Source organism: Desmodus rotundus, chromosome 1 (assembly GCF_022682495.2).
Source record: "Desmodus rotundus isolate HL8 chromosome 1, HLdesRot8A.1, whole genome shotgun sequence".
NCBI classification, from domain to species: domain Eukaryota; kingdom Metazoa; phylum Chordata; class Mammalia; order Chiroptera; family Phyllostomidae; genus Desmodus; species Desmodus rotundus.
In genome coordinates, this window is record NC_071387.1 from 114,233,774 (window position 1) to 114,253,277 (window position 19,504).

The 19,504-nt window shown below is 39.9% G+C and overlaps 1 protein-coding gene across 3 annotated transcripts in view; it reads left to right on the top strand.

The window, feature by feature from the left end:
- Window positions 1-19,504, top strand: part of LOC112314803 (S-adenosyl-L-methionine-dependent tRNA 4-demethylwyosine synthase TYW1) — a 161,184-nt gene that overhangs the window by 18,948 nt on the left and 122,732 nt on the right. For all 3 annotated transcript variants that reach the window (XM_024571335.3, XM_024571336.3, XM_053929786.2), the window contains exons 7-9: window positions 588-710; window positions 16,510-16,627; window positions 18,914-18,966. In XM_024571335.3, coding sequence (XP_024427103.2) covers window positions 588-710; window positions 16,510-16,627; window positions 18,914-18,966 — 294 coding nt within the window. The remainder of the gene's footprint in view (window positions 1-587; window positions 711-16,509; window positions 16,628-18,913; window positions 18,967-19,504) is intronic.

The window sequence follows — 19,504 nt, forward strand, 5'->3', positions numbered from 1 at the left end:
TTACACCCATGTTAGTAGCCTACCAACCACACTCAAACAGGTGTTACTTCTGCTGGACCCTGTATATAATTGCCTCTTTAAAATCTCTGTGTGGATGTTGAATGCATTCATATTTCACAAATGCAAAATGGAGCTCTTCATTCCCCTTTCCCAGTCTGTTTCTCCCCACGTCTTCTCAGTTTAGTAAGCACCACTACCAATAAATCTAAGAGTCATGCTTGACTTCTTCCTTTTCTTCATTCCTGCACTAATTTCTCACTAAGTCTGATTGGTTCTTTGTCTAAGAGGGGTCAGGAAACTATTTCTCTAAAGGCCCAGCTTGTAAATATTTTCAGCTTTGTGGGGCATGCGGTTTCTGTTGCAATTATCAGTTCTGCCGCTGCATCAAGAAAGTGGCCATAGGTAATATGTCAATGATGGGTGCCATCCAGTTTGACCCCAGATTGGTCGAATTTGGCCTGTGGGTGTATTTTGCTGATCTTTAGCCAAAAATATTTAATATCCATCCAGTGACCTCAGAACTGGGGAGGGGGTATTAGATGGTTTCCTACTTTGAACATTGTGTTTCTAAAGCATTGATGTTCCAGGAGGAGGAGCCCTGTGAGAGTTCCAGTGGGGCGGAGTCTGGTGCCGAGGACCACCCGAGTCTAACTTCTGTTGTTGATGTGGAGGACCTTGGCAAAATTATGAGTCATGTGAAGAAGGAAAAGGTACTGTACTTTTGGGAAATAGTAAACTTGGATCCTGCAGTGGGTTAATATCTAGCACTCTGTATTGGTGTGTAGTCCATCTGAGCTCATAATTAAGACAGTTTTATTTATTTGCCTCCTGTCTTGAGAGTTTTATACTTTTTTGCTATTTTTATATGAGCATAGTGAAAGTCTTCCCTCTCAGCGCTGTGAAAATGAGCTTGTAGTAGGATGGGCAAATATTTTAGCATAAGAACTGAGGAAAGGCTAGATGGTAGGAGGGACTCAATTCCTTGTGTAGCTGAAGATGACAGCATGATAAGATTGATTCATGTTAAGATTTCAAGTGGAGCTCTTATGTAAAGCTGCTTCCCTGTCTTCCGGACTGAGTGGCGTTGGGCTGAGGGATGATGGCAGCTGGGTGTGTAGGTGTTGAGATCAGTGTGGGTGGAGACCCTAAGAACCTAGGAGATGTTAGGTTGAGTCTCGGTGTCTTGGTGACTAAATGAGTGTGAGAGTGTACAGTGTGGTAGGATTTTTGTGCAGATTCCAATGATCTAAAATTGAAGTAACATCATATATACAATTATATAAAAAGGTAAAGTCTCAATTAATGTGCAAGTTTTGGGAAATGAAAATATTATAAACTAAAAATGTATCAAGTGCATAAGTCTTAGAAACAAAATAAATATAACTATGGAAAAGTCCAAGAAAATCAATCATAAAATTAACACAAACTCAAATGAAAAGATTCAGTAAGGTAGCAGGATACCATATGGTAATAAGTCAAAAGCTTTTGTATTTCCAAACAATAACCAGTTAGAAGCTATCATGGAAGAGAAGGTCTCATTTACAACAGTAACATAAAAAATAAACAATTACACAGAATGGCATTAAAAAAGAAATACCGTAAATCTATGTGAAGAAAACTTTAAAATATCTTTGAAAGATACAACAGTGCCTTGGACAAATGGAAACAAATCCTTGTTTTTAGATATGAGGACTCGGCGTTGCAAACACGTCAGTTCTTTTAAGTTGAAACATAAATTTGATGCAATCCAGTAGAAAGTCCAGTAAAGTGTTTTCTGGTGCTAGACTGGTTGATTCATGTGGAAAAATAAACATGCAAGGATAGCTAGGAAACCTTGTGGCAAAAGTAGTAACGAGAAAGACTAGCTCTGTCAGATATTGAATCTTACTACAAGGCATCTATAATTGAAACTGGTATTGGCTTCTGATGAGACAGACAGGCCATTGTACCAGAATGAAATTCTAGGCGTAGACCCAGCTGTATATGGGAATTTCACATATGATAAAGGTGGCATCTCTTTTCCCTAGCGTGAAAATATACTTTTAAGTTAATGATGTTGACAACTGGAGAGCTAATTGTGAAAAGATAAAATTGGCTCTGTACTTCATACATATGTCAGAATAAACTCTAATTGGGTCAGAGATCTAAATGTTGAAAAGATATATAAATAATAGATTTAAACAAATTATTTTATAACTTAGAGAAAGGTTTTCTCTATGATTCAAAATCTAGAAGCAATAAAAGATTGAATTTATCCATGATTTTTTATAAAGGTTTACATGGCTGTAAGCCAAATCAAAAGACAAGTGATAAAGTGAGGAAGAATATTTGCCCCTTATAAAAAAGGGGTTAAATTTCCTACTACACAAAGCACTCTTAGAAATTGAGTAATAAAAAGAAAGACCTAGAACCTACTAGGAAAAAATGGTGAAACACGTGAATTGTAAGTATCCGAAGAAGCTCTGCAACTAGTCTAAACATACGAGAAAAGCGCTCAAATGAAAACTACAGTGACACACATTGCTCACCTATCAAAACAACGAAAATTAAAAAATCGCACGGCACACGTGGTTGGTGCAACTCTGGGGAAATGGGCACTCACACCTTGCCGAGGGAGTCCAGAATGGTGTAACCTGTATGGAGGGCTCTTTGCCAGTCTGCCAAATTTACACGCATTTACCTGTGATCCAGCAGACCCAGTTACATGAATTTGCCTTGGAGATAAGTCTTCACAAATACGAAACAACGTTTGCACAAGATTAGGCCCCACAGCATATGTAGCAAGCAACCTCAGATACGGGTTGAAAAAAGCATAATATATCCACAAAATATAATATTGTGCAGCTGTGAAAATAATAAGGTGTACCCATATACATTAATGTGATTTCCAGGTAGTGTTGGATTTGATTTGGAGGCTGACATGAACTTAAGATTTTTAAAAGTATATTTATTGTCATGTCATATTTACAGATTTGTAACTTAAGTGTATGTGTATATAAATGATATTTTTGTAGCTGTGTTCATGGAAAGGACCTTTCATGTTCTGACACCAACTAACAACCAGTTCAATTCCAGTGACTAACTACCGGGAGTTGGCATCAGACTCCACAGGTTTAGGGCATAGTTCTGCCCAAGAATGCCCCCACTTCAGAAGGCTGTAAGTCTTGGGGGCCACCTCCACTTCTGATCAACTGGTTACCAATATGAGGGCTCTCATGATCCCCTGAGGTTCGATAATTTGCTAGAATGACTCAGAATTCACTGAAAGCACTATACTTGTGATTATACTGTTATTATAAGGAATACAAATTAGAAACAATGAAATGGGAAAAAACTCTTAGGGCAAGTACTGGGAGTGGAGGGGTGGGGAAGAGCTCCAGAGTTTTTGTGCCCTCTTCTTGCGGAATCTGGGCCCTCTGACCACATCAGTATGCTCCCCGCTGGGAAGCTCTACTGAATGCATCCAGGATTTTTATTCTGGGGTTTTATCACTTCGACAGGATTGAACACAATCTCCAGCCAACCTCCCCTCCCTGGAGGTTCAGCGGGCCCAGAGTAGCATTTTGCGGTTGGTCTTTCTGGTGTCCCAGTCCCCATCCTGAAGCTCTGTAGAGGCCCACCCATCGGGAGTCACCTCATTAGCATAACAAAGACACTTCTATCACTTAGGAAGTGCCTAGGTGTTTTGAAGCTCTTTGCCAGGAACTGGGGGCAAAGACCAGGTTATTCTTTATTATGCCCGTGGACCTAGAAACAAAGCACTCGGATCTTGGTTTCTAACTATCATTCCGCACTGTTGGGAACCGGGACTCCCAGGAGAAATGGCTGGTTTCAGGTTTGGGGCAGGGAGAGTAGTAGATGGGCCTGGAACATCTTGTTGAACAAGTAGGCCCTCAATGACTGATGGAGATAGGTCAAAAGGACGTAGGAACCAGCTGGAAGAGTTTCCCACAGGCCAAATTTGGGACAGTTTGAGCACTAAAAGTGAGTGTAATGATTATATAATGAACATAATGGACTGTATTACATCCAGTTAAAAAAAAATCAATCCTTGTGCTACACCAACAAATGGGAAGCACGGGAGAAAGTCTTTGCAGAAAGTTTCCAGATAATATACAAGCCGTGATAGAATTGTCAAATCACCTGTTTGCAATCCCCAGTGTAATAATGGACTTAAATGAGGATTGGATGAAATGTCTTTGGGGAACATTCATTCACATAATCTTAATATATCATCCTTGAAACAACACTACTGAGATTTGCCAAAAAATAAATAAATAGTGGAAAAAAATACCCCACTGATTATTTACTAATTACAAATGGAAACATGTACCTTTATAAGTGGAGTGATTAGGTGACTCCTACCTCTACCAAAGAATAAATTTAGGATCATCATTTGCATGAAAACTTGACCTTATGCACCTCCTGATATGATGTGTAGCAGGATGGATACAACATGGTCTATGTAGCATTGAGTCAGAAATGTTTTAACCGGAGTCTTATTATGGGGAGATAAGCAGACAAATCCAAAATGTGGGACAGCCCGTGAGACAACTGGCCAGGCTTTTTAAAGAGTCAATATCATAAACAATAGCAACAATAATAACATGGGGGCGGGACTGTTCTAAGATTTAAAAAGGACTAACCCAGTACATTGTGTAAACTTTAACCTTGAATCATAGAGAAAATGCCATTGTCTGGACATTTGAGGATATTTGAAATGAATTTTTATTAGATAATTTTGGATTTAAATTTTTTCTTTATTTTAATAATGGTATTATGGTTCTGTAGGATCATGTCTCTTTTTTAGATGAATAATGCAGTATTTTAAGAGTGAAGTTCCATGGTGTTTGCAATATACTTTCAAAGGCGTCAGCAAAATTTTATTTACACACATACACACAGGTATATTATATACGTGTGTATGTGTGCACTGATGGATGGATGGGTGGGTGATGAGCAAGCAAAAGTGGTGAGCCAGGCGAAGGGAATATGGGTCTTTATTGTACATTTCATAGGGTTTGAAATAAAAAGTGTGAGGGGAACTACTTTCCCTCATGCCCCCAAACCAAACAAAAACATTAAGGACCACTGAATTATAAACTTTTAAAGATACTGCCATGTGAGAATAACTTCTATTTTTTGATAGGTCTAGTGGGTGAATGAATAGTTTTGTATTATGTAAGGTCTTAAGTATGCATTCCTTGCATATAACCTGGGGGCCCTCTGATTTTACTTGGGGTGGCCCCATACTATAACAAATGGTAATTTAAGGGAATAAATTTAACATTTATTTAATGTTGCCTAGTTAATTTTTTTTTACTATAAATAAATATACGTATAATAATGAAAATTTAGAAAAGATGGAAAGGACAAAAACTTACCAGTAATTCTACCTCCCCAGGAAACTCACTATTAGTATATGGAATATTTATTTAAATTTTGTTTTATATGCATCTAAATTTCTGTTTTATTATAAAAATGTTTGTAATATTCTCACGTAGTCTTTATAACCTCATTTGAAAATCTCACAGAAAAATCTTTTATTGTTTTAAAGATTTTTCTATTTTCAGACAGAGAGGAAGGGAGGGAGAAAGAGAGGGACAGAAACATCAATGTGTGAGCGGTTGCCTCTCACGCGCCTCCTACTGGGGACCTGGCGCACAACCCAGGCATGTGCCCTGACTGGGAATCGAACTAGCCACCTTTCAGGTCACAGGCTGGCACTCAGTTCACTGAGCTACACCAGCCAGGGCTCTCACGGAAAAATCTTTTAAAGGTAATGAATACTGAGATAGCCTGTGTTACAACAGGGATTACTTTTGGAAGTTACAAAAGCTGCTTTATTTTGACTTTTACTCTCCCTTCCAACCTGCACAGGATGAAAACCTTGGCAGACTCCCTGACTTTTCTGATCATTTTTGGTAATAAAGTATTATGGGCACTTCAAAGTACAAAGTCTTAATTTGGCAGTAGAATGTATAGTCCTGTGTAGTACTAAGTGATACTAAATTAAAGTTTCTAATTTAATTTATAAGTGAACTTTTCACCTATTTATTGTCTACTCTCTGGCCTATCTGCTAGCTTCCATTTTGGATCACTTTAGGAGTTGGAGAGTGGATGGGGGCGGGCAGGAGAGATAGAAACTGGAAAATTATTACTTGGTGCTGTCATAAGATGACTGTGCTCTCTCTGCTCATCAGGTGTTTAAAACTGAGTCTTCCAGGCGCCTTTCCCTTGCTTCCCTGGAGACATTGTCCGTGGCTGTCTCCCGACCTGACCTCTTGCAATAAGCAAGTGTACTTCTCCTGGCCGCTTACTCCTTCTCTGAGCCCTGTATCTCTGGGTTCCCGCCTCTGAGGTCTGTTATCTGTTCTCTTCTCTAGCTGCCATTGGTCAGGATGGAAGATCTCCCGGACCCCAACCCTGCTCCCGAAGGACCACTCCTGAGTTCTTTATTCAGGGAGGACAGGCTGGTTCCTACCCAGCAGCAATGCTTACTTGCCGAAGCAACTAGTCAGTTCTCTTGCTTTCTTGATTCCTGGGCAGGAGTCATTCACACTGAGTTGCCAGAGTAACCTAGCAGTTTCTTTGAGGGGCCTCTTTGGAACTTGTCCCCTGGGGCTTGAGGTAAGGGTCAGGTACCCATCCCCACAGCCTTTCTCCAGTTGAGACAGAGTGGAACTCAAAATACCTTAACAACATTCTCCAAAGAAATCTTTAAAAATCCTTTCTTGTTATCTCCATACTCTCTACCCTTTTATATCCTTGATGTGAATGAGGCATTTTTAAAGTTGTTAAACTGGTTCTTAGATGTTTTCTTTGAAAATTTATAACTTGATCTGACTTTTTCTTTGGAATTTTATTTAATTTAATGCCCTGCTTACATATGTTTCACAAATTCAAAGAATGCAGTCCCCTGTCCCTCTTTTCCTCAGACTGCTTTTCGCAGGTAATCACAGTTTACAGTTTGGCAATAGTCTTCCATGTACTTTCCTGACTTCAAAACACACCCATGTAGATAACTGTTTTTCTTTCTTTTTCTTTTTTTGGCTACACAGATGGGATCATTTTGTACTCTAAGTGTACAGCCTGCCTTTTTTCATTTAACATGACAATTCTGTCTTATAGCTCTACCTAATTTATTTTAGTATTTATGTAGCAATCCATAGTTATGTCCTATAATTTATTTGACTCTTGTTGATTACCATTTAGGTATTTTCTAATTTCTATAATGAACATGCTTGCTCTTACATAATTTGTGGCTGGTATAAATTTGTAAAATTGAAATTTCTAGATCAAAGGACATTTGATAGTTCTATAAATATTTCAAAATTGCCCTGTAAAAAGTTGAAAACGTTTTCATTTTCTTACAGCATAGGGGAGAGATGAGAATGCCTATTTACTTTGCCAACCCCACGGTATTACCAATATTTTAAGTCTTGCCAACCTGAAAAATAATAACCTGATTTTAATTTACACTTAATTTCGATGGAGATTCAAGACTTTTTTTTCCCTTTCTTCTTTCTCCTGTCAGCCATCTCTTTCTGTCTGCCTGAGTTAGACAAACTAGAGTCTGATGGCAGGTCCCTGAGACTGCTTTTACTTATGACACTGATGTGGGGGATTTCTAAAAATCATCCTCAGGTTGAGGGTTTGCTAGAAACATTCACAGAACTTACTGAAAGCTGTTATCTTCATGGTTGCAGTTTGCTGCTGGGAAAGGATACAGGAGATTAGCCAAAGGAAGAGACACAGAGCAGAGTCTGGAGAGCATTCATTTGTTGTCCCGAGGACATGCTACCATGCCAGCATCCGTGTGTGACAATGCACATGGAGTTTTGCCAATCCAGGAAGCTCACCTGAGCTTCGGTGTTTTTACGGGGGTTTCATTGGGTTGGCAGGACCAGTAGGTTGCCCGTATGGTTGCACTCAGGCTCCAGTCCTCTATCCCTACTTTGGCCTGAGTCACCTCGTTAGTCAAGTGCAGTCAAGTGCAGTCTGAGGAGCCCACCATGAATGCCGGAGTAGATACTCCCACGACTCAGGAAGTTACAAGGGTTGCAGGGGTGTCCAACCTGCAGCCCAGGGGCCGCATGCGGCTCAGGGTGGCTGTGAATGCGGCCCAACACAAAACTGTAAGTTAACTTAAAACATTATGAGATTTTCTTGTGATTATGTGTTGCCATGTATTTAACGTGTGGCCCAAAACAACTCTTCTTCCAGTGTGGCCAAAAGGTGGGACACCCCTGGTAGAGGTTCCTTCCCAGGAACCGGGACAAAGGCCAGACTTCTGTTTGGGCAAGACCTGATTCTTCACTGCACACTGTCCTGACTTCATCTCTGTATTGAGTTGTTTGACTTCTGTTGTAAAGCTCATAACCAGTAAATATTCTGCTGAGCTATAGTATCTAAAATTATTTTCTGAATTTAAAATTACCATCTAGTCTCTTGTTGTAGCAGTTTTTTATTTGTGTCCTAATACTTTCATGTGTTGGTGTTGTTTCTATCATTTTTAGTAGCTTTTGTATTTTAGAAACCATGGCAAAGGAGCTTTTAAAAATGACAAGTGTGTGGATGTAGGTTCCAGGCCTGACCCATCCGGTTTGTAACTTTTTAATCCAAGGGCACAGTTTAACTTCCCTACCTTTAATCCCCTTGCCTGAGAAACGTGGGCTGCAAACCCTGCGCTCCTTACGGAGTTGACAGTTGTGTGAGTCAGATGAGACGTGTAGGTGAAAATGCATTGTGTCTCTAAGAGCCTGCCAGATGTCAAGACGAGAAGTAAGTTTGCTAGACATTTGAAATTTGCCTCTACAGTTTTCTAGAGTTGATCATTTAGTCTGTTTCAGGTTTTCTGCTGTTATAATTAGTACTGGTCTAGGCCATTTTTACTTTTTAAAAAATGTATTTGTATTTTGTCAAATACCATGTGATTTCACTGGTATGTGGAATCTAATGAACAAATTGAGCTAACAAGGAAAATGGGGACAGACTCACAGATGGAGAGCGGATGATAGACAGCTAGTTTGGGGTGGGTGGAGGGTCGGGGGTGGAGAGATTGAGGAAAAAGGACTCATGGACTTGGACACCAGTATGGTGCTTGCTGCGGGGAGAGGGTGTAAGGGGACTAAATGGTAATAGAAAAAAATACAATCAATATTAAATAAAAAACATATTAGTATCTTTAGGTTATATTTTCCCCAAGTTGATATACTCACTAGATCAAAACAAATGTATAATTTTATGCCCTTTAATTAAAAATCTGAGTAATTTTCAGTGGTAAAATAGGGTAGATTTCAGTGCATGAGATAACTGATTTAGATAGATTTCTGAATTTTTCCACCAGATTAAGATACTTAGCACTGGCTGGTGTGGCTCAGTGGATTGAGTGCCGGCCCGCAAACCAAAGTGTTGCTGGTTCGATTCCCAGTCAGGGCACATGCCTGGATTGCAGGCCACATCCCATACTCGGGACATACAAGAGGCAACCACATACTGATGTTTCTCTCCCTCTCTTTCTCCTTCCCTTCCCCTCTCTAAAAAATAAATAAATAAAATCTTTAAAAAATTTAAAAAAAAGATACTTAAAGCTTTATATGTAGTGGGTGAAGAATTTGGAATAATTTTTTCCCAACTCTGTTGAGGCCTGATTGATAAATACAGTCTAGACTGTACAGTGTGATTTTTGGTAAGGTCATATATAACGTGATGATTTGATACACGCACACATTGTGAAATGGTTACCACAATCAAGGTCACACATCTATCACCTCACGTCGTTCCTTTTTTGGGTGTGTGTTTGTTGAGAACACTTAATATCTAATCTCAGCAAATTTCAAGTATACAATAAGAGTTTGGAATAATACGTGGTTGCATTTTTTCTTTGCTCTTTTATGTCCATTAGAGGGCACTGGAGAAATGCACTAATGAAAAAATTGGGCATCCATCTAAAGTATTGTTTGAAATGAAATGATTATGGACTTTATTAACTTTAACAAGTTGGTTTATGATATTTCTGGTTTCTAATAAAAAACCTCTCATAAAACCATTCGATCTGGGAAAAAAACCATTTTTTCCAGCTTCAGTATGACATGAAAATAAAGCACCAGATTTTGTTTTGCATTATTGTTTGGTTATGGTAGAGTTTCCAAATATGTCATGTTTTCATTTTATGTTGGATGTAATATACTAATATACTTATGTAATATATTAAACTCAGTGATGGATGTTATTACTACTTGGCTCTTCTTTTTCAAATTTTTTTGGCATTTTCTTTGGGGTTCATTCATATGTAGTCCTGAGCTGATTTCTGCCTGATCATTGTTATGCATCAGACTAAATTGCCTGAATCGTTACTGCAGAGTTGTTACTGTAAACTCTAGTACTTAAGAGCTTCGGCTCTAGAGTTGGGCCAAAGCACTGCTATTAGAAGACCTCTTTTTGAATAATACTAATAACTTCAGTGGAGTCACGCTATCTCAGCTTGTGTGTTTGTTGGCAAGTTACTTCATTCCCTGTGCTTCAGTTTTCTCATCTCTAAAGTCGGGGGTAATGGCAACGACTGCCTTCTAAAGTTATTATGAAGATTGTCAACCGATGGTTGTCGGCACCAATTCAACACTGACAGGAATCCCAGTTTGGGGTGTGGTGAAGAAGGAAACTTTATTCAGTGCAAACAGCTCAACTGTGATCCCACAAAGCTGTGGAACAGCTCAGTGGGTTACAGCTCGCTTATGAAACAGCACAGAGGTGGACAGCACCGCGTGAGGCAGCCCTTGGGGGACACCCCTCTCTGGCTAGACAGCTCTGCTCTACTCTGGCCCTCTCTGCCTGCTCTGCTCTGTGCCACTCTGGTCTGTTCTGCTCTGGTCTGTTCTGCCTTAATCTGGCCCTCTCTGGTCCTGTAAGATGTACTCAGTGTTAAGGCTCCAGTGGAAACAGTCTACTCTTGGGTGGAAAGGGAAAGTGTGCTCCAAGAACCGAAGGGGAGCTGACTTATGTAGAGGGAAGGAGGGACTTCCCTGATTGCCCATAGTCCCTGATTGGTCTGTCGTCATGCAGATGAGGACTCCAAATACTCACAGTTTGATTGGCCTAAAATGCAGTGGCCTTATTGGTCTGAATGGAGCTGCTCTCATTGGTTGGTGATGATGCCAATGGGGATATAGGTACGTGGCCCTGATTGCACAGGGAAGGTCTGTCTTACTGGTTGAAACATGGTTCCAGGAGCTCCATTATAAGGGCTGGCTCAGACTGCAGGAACACAGTGCAGGCAGGCAGTTAGTTCAGTGTGGAAGGCAGGCAGCTCAGTGCAGGCTTATCCCTGAAGCGTGGCTTTCAAGAGAGGCCCCTGTTTAGAAACTGCTTCTAGGCTCTGCTTTTAACTTTGAGCCAATTAGCCACCAGGAGTCTTTGATAGGTATCTTCTTTCTCAGTGTCTACAAGATTAAATAAGTTCATCTATCTAAAGCCTTTACTTTCTTGCCTGTCACATAGTATGTACTTGATAATTATTAATTGTTATTGTATAAAAAGGTGTCTTCAAATGGGCCGGGTTTGGTTCAACTAGTATACCACCATGGTGTCTACCTGCCTGCCTTGGTAGCAAGGTCTAAGACAGTAATTCTAAGGCTGAACAGAATTTGAAGGTGGGAGTGATGTTCAAAAACAAGAGAGCTAGAGTTTGAAACATCGGAAAGTTAGGAGGACAGATGCAGAGGGATGGTCTGCTGGAGAGCGGAGCATGTTTTGGGGAACTTTGAACAGTTTTGTATGTGTAGAGTTGCGAGGGGATGGGGACGTGTGGAGGTGTGAAATAGAGAAGGCAAGGGTAGGATTCTGAGGTTAGCCAAAAGGCTGAGAAGCGATGGGGCAGGACACCGGAGGCCTTTTCATGCTTTGTTATGGGTGCGAGCTTTATTCTGGTGGCAGTGGGAAACAAGGTGTTTACGTGAGCAGATAGGATGCGTGGGTTGGGGTGTGGGGAGGGAGGGTGTTCCAGTGTGCAGGTCCAGAGTGGTGGGAGAAATCAGAGTACACATGGGGTTATCCCACTCAGCCTTCACCACGGCCCTGATACCAGTGCCGCCATCATCTTCACTTCACATCCCACAGGGTAGGAGACGGGCTGAGACAAGCGTAGCGGTTTGCTCCAAGTCAGACGGCTGGAGCACAATGAGTCAGGAAGGGCCTGACAATTTTAGTTTGCTTATTTTCTGTTTGTCTCATGTTATGATTTGTAAATGTAAAGGGGATTGCTTTTGTTTTTTCCCCTGCAGTAAGTAAATATTGCTAAATACTCCCCACAGCATGTTCTGGTTAAGCAAACAGTGATATCAGTATCATCAGTATTGGAAATAAATGGTGAATGCTTGGTAATTACTCACCAGAGAAACATTTCCATTTATAAAAGGATTTCAGTGTGTCCAGTTTTGATGATAAAGTTGCAGAGTACAGCAGTGGAATAAAATGAAGCTAGTTCTCATTTCATAATTATTTTTAGGGCTTCCAGTATTTTAATTCACACAGAAACAAAAGGTGACATCCCTTCAACGTTGAGAGACTGCCTGTAAATCAGCCTGCTCGTCGTGGCCTGTAGTGAACTCCTTAAGAGTGAACTTAATAGTGAACTTAATAGTGAACTCCTTAGTCAGGTTATACAAAGTAGAATCACTGGGCCAGAGGAAACCATTTTAAAGCTCTTGACACACCCAGTCAGACTGCTTCAGAAAGTTCACAAAGCATCCTGAAAACCTAGTACACGCAAAAAGCTTTGAGTCCTGTGGAAAATTGGTCATTGTAAAACAGCTCTGACAAGTGAGTGGTATGCGGGGGATTCCTTTATTAGACAGAGAGGAACCTGCAGACGTGGGGTTAAATCGCAGCGGGTGGAGTTTTAATAACACCTGCAGAAGACTCTAATATTGAAAGTTGTGAGATGTAGACTGAGTACTGAAAGAAGTGAGGTCTGTTTTTCTGGAGCTATAAATAGCTGCCTGGTGGTTTCGAGTCATTTATTCATTTACTGGCCAATGTGTGCTCTGAATGCCCACCCCGTGCTAGCAAGGTTCCAGCTTAGATTGACTGACTGTACAGAAAACGACCTGGAGATTCTGTATCCAACGTCTTGTGCATGAATTGGTAAGGTGAAGGCAGGGCATCACCTGATGGTAAACAAGGATCAATAAAATAGATTTAAACAAACAATGAGGAACACTTTTTTTCCCCCAAGAGGAAATATATGCTTTGGTAATGAAAAACTTGTTTGTTGCAAAACACCTTTTTGACATTGTTCACCCAGATGGCATTTTACCTTAAGATCTTTAACAAATCACCTTTTTGCCTTGTTTCTATTGTAGGCAGTTTTGGTGTAGTACTGTGGTTTCTGGGATGACGGCGTGAAAGTGAGTTAGGTAACATTATGTAATGTCTTTTAAAAAAAATTCGTACTACTTTTTGGTCCCATTATTACATAAGATTCATATAGCCTATTTTGTTTACAAAGAAGTTTTCACTTATATATATATTCATTTTCTGAAGTGCCTAAGAAGTTTCCTTATAATCAGGTTTTCTTTTGCATGTTAGGAAACAGCCCTTGGAGAGGATAAGTGTTTTCTTTCCAGGCGAGTGTGATGGGTTTGGGAGCTGGGGGAGGGGTATAAGTAGGGGTTGGAGACAGGCAGACCATTTAGTTCGGCTGTTGCAGTTGTCCCTTAGAAGAAACCAGGGCTTTGGGCAAAAGCAGTGGCATTGCAGATACAGAGAACAGTGTGCTGGCAATGAAAACCTTGTTAAACCTGGTGTACAGGAGAGAGAGGAATAAAGAAGGGTTGACCAATTCTGGGATCTTTATTTATTTCTGCTTAGGCTATGTAACAGCTATAAAAAGTAACAATTCATAGGTTCTAGTACTTGTTATATTGTTTTATTGTTATGATCTAGACGAACAGTGAACAATGTCTGCAGATAGGAGATTGGAATTAGAGTTTGAATGGTGCTTTGACTTCCTTTGGGAGTGTTATGAGCCGTTGTATTTCTTTTCAGAAATGAAGTTGCTGCTGCATATGGAAGATAGGACTAAACTCCATAGAGGCAAAGAATGATAAATGTTGTTTTTCCTGAATGTTCAAGACTTTTAATCATAGCCTCTGATCTCTCTCTGTATTAACTTTGTGTCTAAATTATTGATTCTGGAGTAGCTACACTCACATTTTATTATAGATAAGTTCTCTAGTGCTGGGACACGGACGGTGTTCCGGCGCCATTCTTTTTTTTTTTTTTTTTTTTTTAATTTTTATTGTTATTCAATTACAGTTATATGCCTTTTCTCCCCATCCCTCCACCCCCCCACCAGCTGAACCCATTCTTTTAAGAGTATGTTAATTTCACAGAGGTCAGAGGGTTTTTTGGTTTTTTTTTTCCTTTTTTCTATTTTGTTACAAGAGTGTATCTGTAGAGTTCTGAGCACAGTGTCCGGAGGCCAGTGTCATGGTCTGGGTCCAGTTTTTGGTTTATGTGGCCTTTGTAGTAAGCAAATCAGCTGGTGATGTTTTGTGGAGACAGTGGCTTTCCAGAGTAAATACTGCCACCTCCTTTCATTTCTTGCATCATTAATAGGGGCTTACAGTAAGTTGCTGTGGAATTATTTCAGAGACATTTAAATGTAGTCAAGGTCAAGGTTGGTTTCATTTTGCTCCACCACAAGACTTCCTTTATGGCTTACTTCTTTGATTTTAGGTCTGAAATAGACTTCAAAAAAAGCAAAGGATTCTTAAAAAAAAATCTTAAAATAATAACTGAATCCTTCTAATTTATTAAAAATGCCCAGCATCGAACATTACTTTTATGATAGATAAGAACAAATCATTGATGTTTGTTTGTACGTTTTTTCAGTTCCATCTGAAAATGTGCAGTTGAGAACTCCATTAACAGAAGCTAAATTGTTCATTAACTTTGCAATTTGATTATATTCAGTGGTTTAGAATGCTGACCTTTAGTTTAGGACAGATCAAACTAACTTGGTTTGTTTCTCATTCGGTACATTTGACTCTAAAAAAGTGCTTCTTTTTAATTTTTATTATATGTTTTTTCCATTACCTTTTAGTCCCCTTATACCCCTCTCCCCCCCAGCAATCACCACACTAAAGTGCTTTTTCACAGACGTCCTATTTCAGAGCCAAGTTGCTAAAATAACAGAGGAGGTAGAGAAGTTAACTCTGAATTTAATCAGTTTACCTTTCTCTGTTTAAAAAATGTTTCATTTGTTTCACATGTTATGTATAGAATACAGTGAATGTTCACAAAAGTAGACAGAATGATACAGTGAATCCCTATCCCCTGTTGCCTAGCTTCAAGCATGAACCATCCTCCCTTCTGTGTTAGTTTGACGCAGATCGCAGACCTCATGGCATCTGTGAGGTGTTTTCGTTTTTAGGCAGAGAGGGTGCTGCTGTGAGTCTGTTCCCTGGTTCCCTGGGGGCTGCACACTGGAGATGAGCAGGCACTGAGGGTAGTCTAGGGCTTGGTGGAAGGGCTGCCGCCAACGTGGGTTGTTTTGAATTTCTGTAGCTCTTATTAAGGTCTGATGAGTGATTCCTTTAAAGTGTAGCATAGGCTTCGTGTATTGTTTCGAAAATATCAGTTAGCCCTCTACCGTCTTCCAGCAAGACATCAAGAGTATTTTAAAAAATGTATGTACATATAATAAGATTCAAAAAGAGTGGAAGAAATCAGTGGAAAGGGTGAATGGGGGTCATCTTATAATCTGAAGCCATTTACAGAAACTACAAGAGAGGCATGATGCGAGACCTTATACAATGATTGGAGGTACACTGTGGAATTTTCTAGCGGTCAGAGTCAGAAGGAAACACAATCAGTTTTATCCTTCAGATTTCTTTCTGTCACTGAAGACAAATTTTCCTCATGGCATCTTCTAAAAGGAGCCAATGAGGCAGCTGGAGGAGGTGGCAGAATGACTTGGTTGCTGAGCAGATGGTGGTTTGGGCAGCCCAGAGCCACTCATTTGACTTGTGTTTGGGGTTTGCAGAGACAATAACCTGTAATAGCTGTAATTTACTGAACTCTATTATGTATCAGGCACCTTGCCAGGTGATTTTGCTTTATTTAATCTTCGCTACATTCCTGCTCCATAGATACTACCTTACCCATTTTTCAGGGGAGGGAATTGAAACTCAGAGAAGTAAGTTGCTGAAGTTACGCAGCGGTTTGTTTCAGTGTGCTAAAATGGTTGACGTATAGATACATGATTATTAATTTATGACTTGTGGGTATATGTATTAGTATGTAGTTACTTTTTTGGGGGGAAAAGAAAAGACTGGCTTGTCTTTAGATCATTGACTGGAAATGTGATCACTTTAGAGAGAACAGGGTTGTGGGCCATGGTTCACAATGAAGCTTTTTATCCATGCTTCCTGTTTGTGATTGTTGTGCTGTTAGTTTCATTGCACGTTGCCATTTCTGGCTTTCATTCTTTTTATTTTCATACAGAGAGAAAAGGAGCAGCAGGAAGAGGAAACTGGTTTGTTCAGGAGCGCAGTGAAGAATGAAGCCAGTGAAAGAAGAGCTATGATAACTCCTGCTCTCCGAGAAGCCCTTACTAAGCAAGGTGAAAACCCTTGAGAATTGTTACAATACTGCGCCCTTGAGCTTTCTAATCTGATACCTAAAAGCAGAAGCATAAAATAAAGATTGCCGGGGAAAGTAGGTAATGGAGCCCTTCTTTCGCCCTGCGTCTGTGTTGCTGTGCCAGTGTAGCCATCCTGGGGGTCGCTGTTGTGTGTGTGTGTGTGTGTGTGTGTGTGTGTCTCACTTGTGTGTTGGCTGCCTGGGCCAGCAGATTCCTCTTTGCTTGATTTGCTGGGACGTTAGCATCTGTGTGGCCCAGGTGGGCAGACAGAAAATGCCATCACTGGCTTTTTTACTGATCACTGTTCATTAATGGGAATTTTTTTTTAAAGATTTTATTTATTTATTTTTAGAGAGGGGAAGGAAGAGAGAAAGAGAAGGAGAGAAACATCAGTGTGTGGTTGCCATTGGGGACCTGACCCGCAACCCAGGCATATGCCCTTAACTGGGAATTGAACCAGCGACCCTCTGGCTCGCAGGCCGGCACTCAGTCCACTGAGCCATACCAGCCAGGGCAGGGGAAATTTTTAAATACAGGAAATAAAACATTGATTTTACTCTGGGTTAATTAGAAATGTTTTATCTAGAAGTATGTCTGGATTTTTATGGTCATTCCTTATTAAGGGGCTGTAGTTGAATGTACAAATAATGCTGGTTTTCTGTAGAAGAGAGAGATTGGGAGACAGTAGACTGACTTCCTTCCCTCCCTCCCTCCCTCTTTCTGTTTTTATTGAGAACCTTTTCTGTGACAGCTGTGGCAATGCAGAGAAACACAATGCAGTATTTCCTTCACGGAACCATTGTTAGCCTGTTAGAGGAGACAGACAAGAATATACAGATTATATATATGTAATATATATAAATGTATAAATATTATAGATTTAAATATTGTGCATATAATAAAGTCTGTCTTTTAATTTGGATATATAGACTATTTAAAGTAATTTTTTAAATAATTCTATTTTATGTCCTTTGTTGGATTATTAGATGTCACACTGTTTTGCTATTTAGTGGCTGCTTGAGGTTTTATACTGTACCTGTTTGTGGTGTCATAGATGTCTGTGTGTGGCGGTGCACCGCTTCACGTGTGGTGAGCAAGCTTCCACAGTATACTTCTTTTTCCCCCTCTCCACCTCTGTGCGTTGTTGCTGTACATTTCACTCTTTACATAAGTTATAAACCCTATACTACATTGTTATTTGTTTTGGTTTAGTCAATTATTTATTAAATATTTAAATAATTAGAAACAATTTATATATTGACTCATGCAGCTTTTCATTCCTTTGTGTAGATCTGAGTTCTCCCTGGTAACCTTTTTCTTCTTCCTGAAGGGCTTACGTTAGCATTTCTTATGGTGTGGGTGTGCTGGTGATGGATTGTGTCAGCTTTTGTGTATCTCCAAACGGCTTTACTTTGCCTTCCTTTTTGAAGGCTCTTTTGATGGACGTAGAATTGCAGGTTGACAGCTTTTATTGTCATGTTGTCCCGCTGTTTGTTCACGTTGCTTCTGATGTGAGCTCTGCAGTCATCTTTTGTTTGAACCTTTGAATGTAATTTTCTTTACTCCCTGCTTACTTGGAAGATTTTCTCCAAAGTACTGATTTTGAGCAATCTTATTATAATTTGTCTCAGTGTAGTTTTCTTCATGTTTCTTTTACTTGGGATTTCTTGAACGTCTTGGTTCTGTGGATTTATAGGCTTAGTCAGATTTGGACACGTTTTGTCCATTATTTCTTCAAATATTTTTCTGTCACCTCTTCTCTGCCCTCTTCCTTGCAGATTCCAATTACATGTATCATAGGCCACTTGAAATTGACCCAGAACTCACTGATGCTCTTTACTTGAGGTTTTACTTAATGGCCCAGCATACAATTTATTTTTATAAATGTTTCTTGCATCTTTGAAAAGCATTTCGGTAGCTGTTGAGTGCAGTGCAATGTGCCCTTGACTTAGTTTACTGTGTAGATCTTAGAGCTCTACGGGCCGTGGTCTATGAGATCTGTTAGATACTGAGAGTCGTTAAAATCTCTCCCTATGATTTTGGATTAGCCTATTGTGTCCGTGTATTTTAAGTGTATGTTATTAGGTGCATACGCATTTTAAATTGTTTTGTCATCCTTGTGAATTAAACTTTTAATGTTTTCTGCCACTGGGTTGTTGTCTATCATTATTTAAGCAAAGAAAAATGATTTGCTTGTTTTATAATCACCGTTTGATCTGAGGCTTTGAATCAATTCAATTTTGTGTTCCCTGTTTTTCCATTTAGGTTATCAGTTGATTGGGAGCCATTCTGGGGTAAAGCTTTGCAGGTGGACAAAGGTATTTGTTTTTATGCACTTTTTTTGTGGCTATTATATGCAGTCAATTAATTTTACCATTTTAAAGGTATAATTTACATTTAATAAAATGTAATGATTTTGAATGAGTTCAAATTTTTATGGATGTGAAAAACCCTTATCTACCACTCCAATTAAGATATACTATTTTCCTCACTCCACAAGTTTACTTGTTTTGCCAGTTGGAAATCGTGTTCTTTCAGAGTCACAAAGAAAGCATTCCAGGGACCCATGTATGGGAGGTTGTGGCGTGGTAAGATTTATTTTGGGTGAAAATAGAAGGCTACGTTCAGGTTCCCAATATCTCATTTCCGTCTGTCTCGCCGTTGAGAAAGTCCAACCCTGTCTTCTTCAGGCTCAGAAATATGGCCAGTGTCCAGAGGTTCTGTGCCATGCCAAAGGTTAGTCCATTTCAAAGCTTAGTCCAGTTTCCAGCTGTTCTTTTGCTGTGTCCAGTTCCCAGGCTTGACTTGGAGCCTGCTTGACGTGGCTACCCCCATGTGCTGCTGGGGCCACATGGT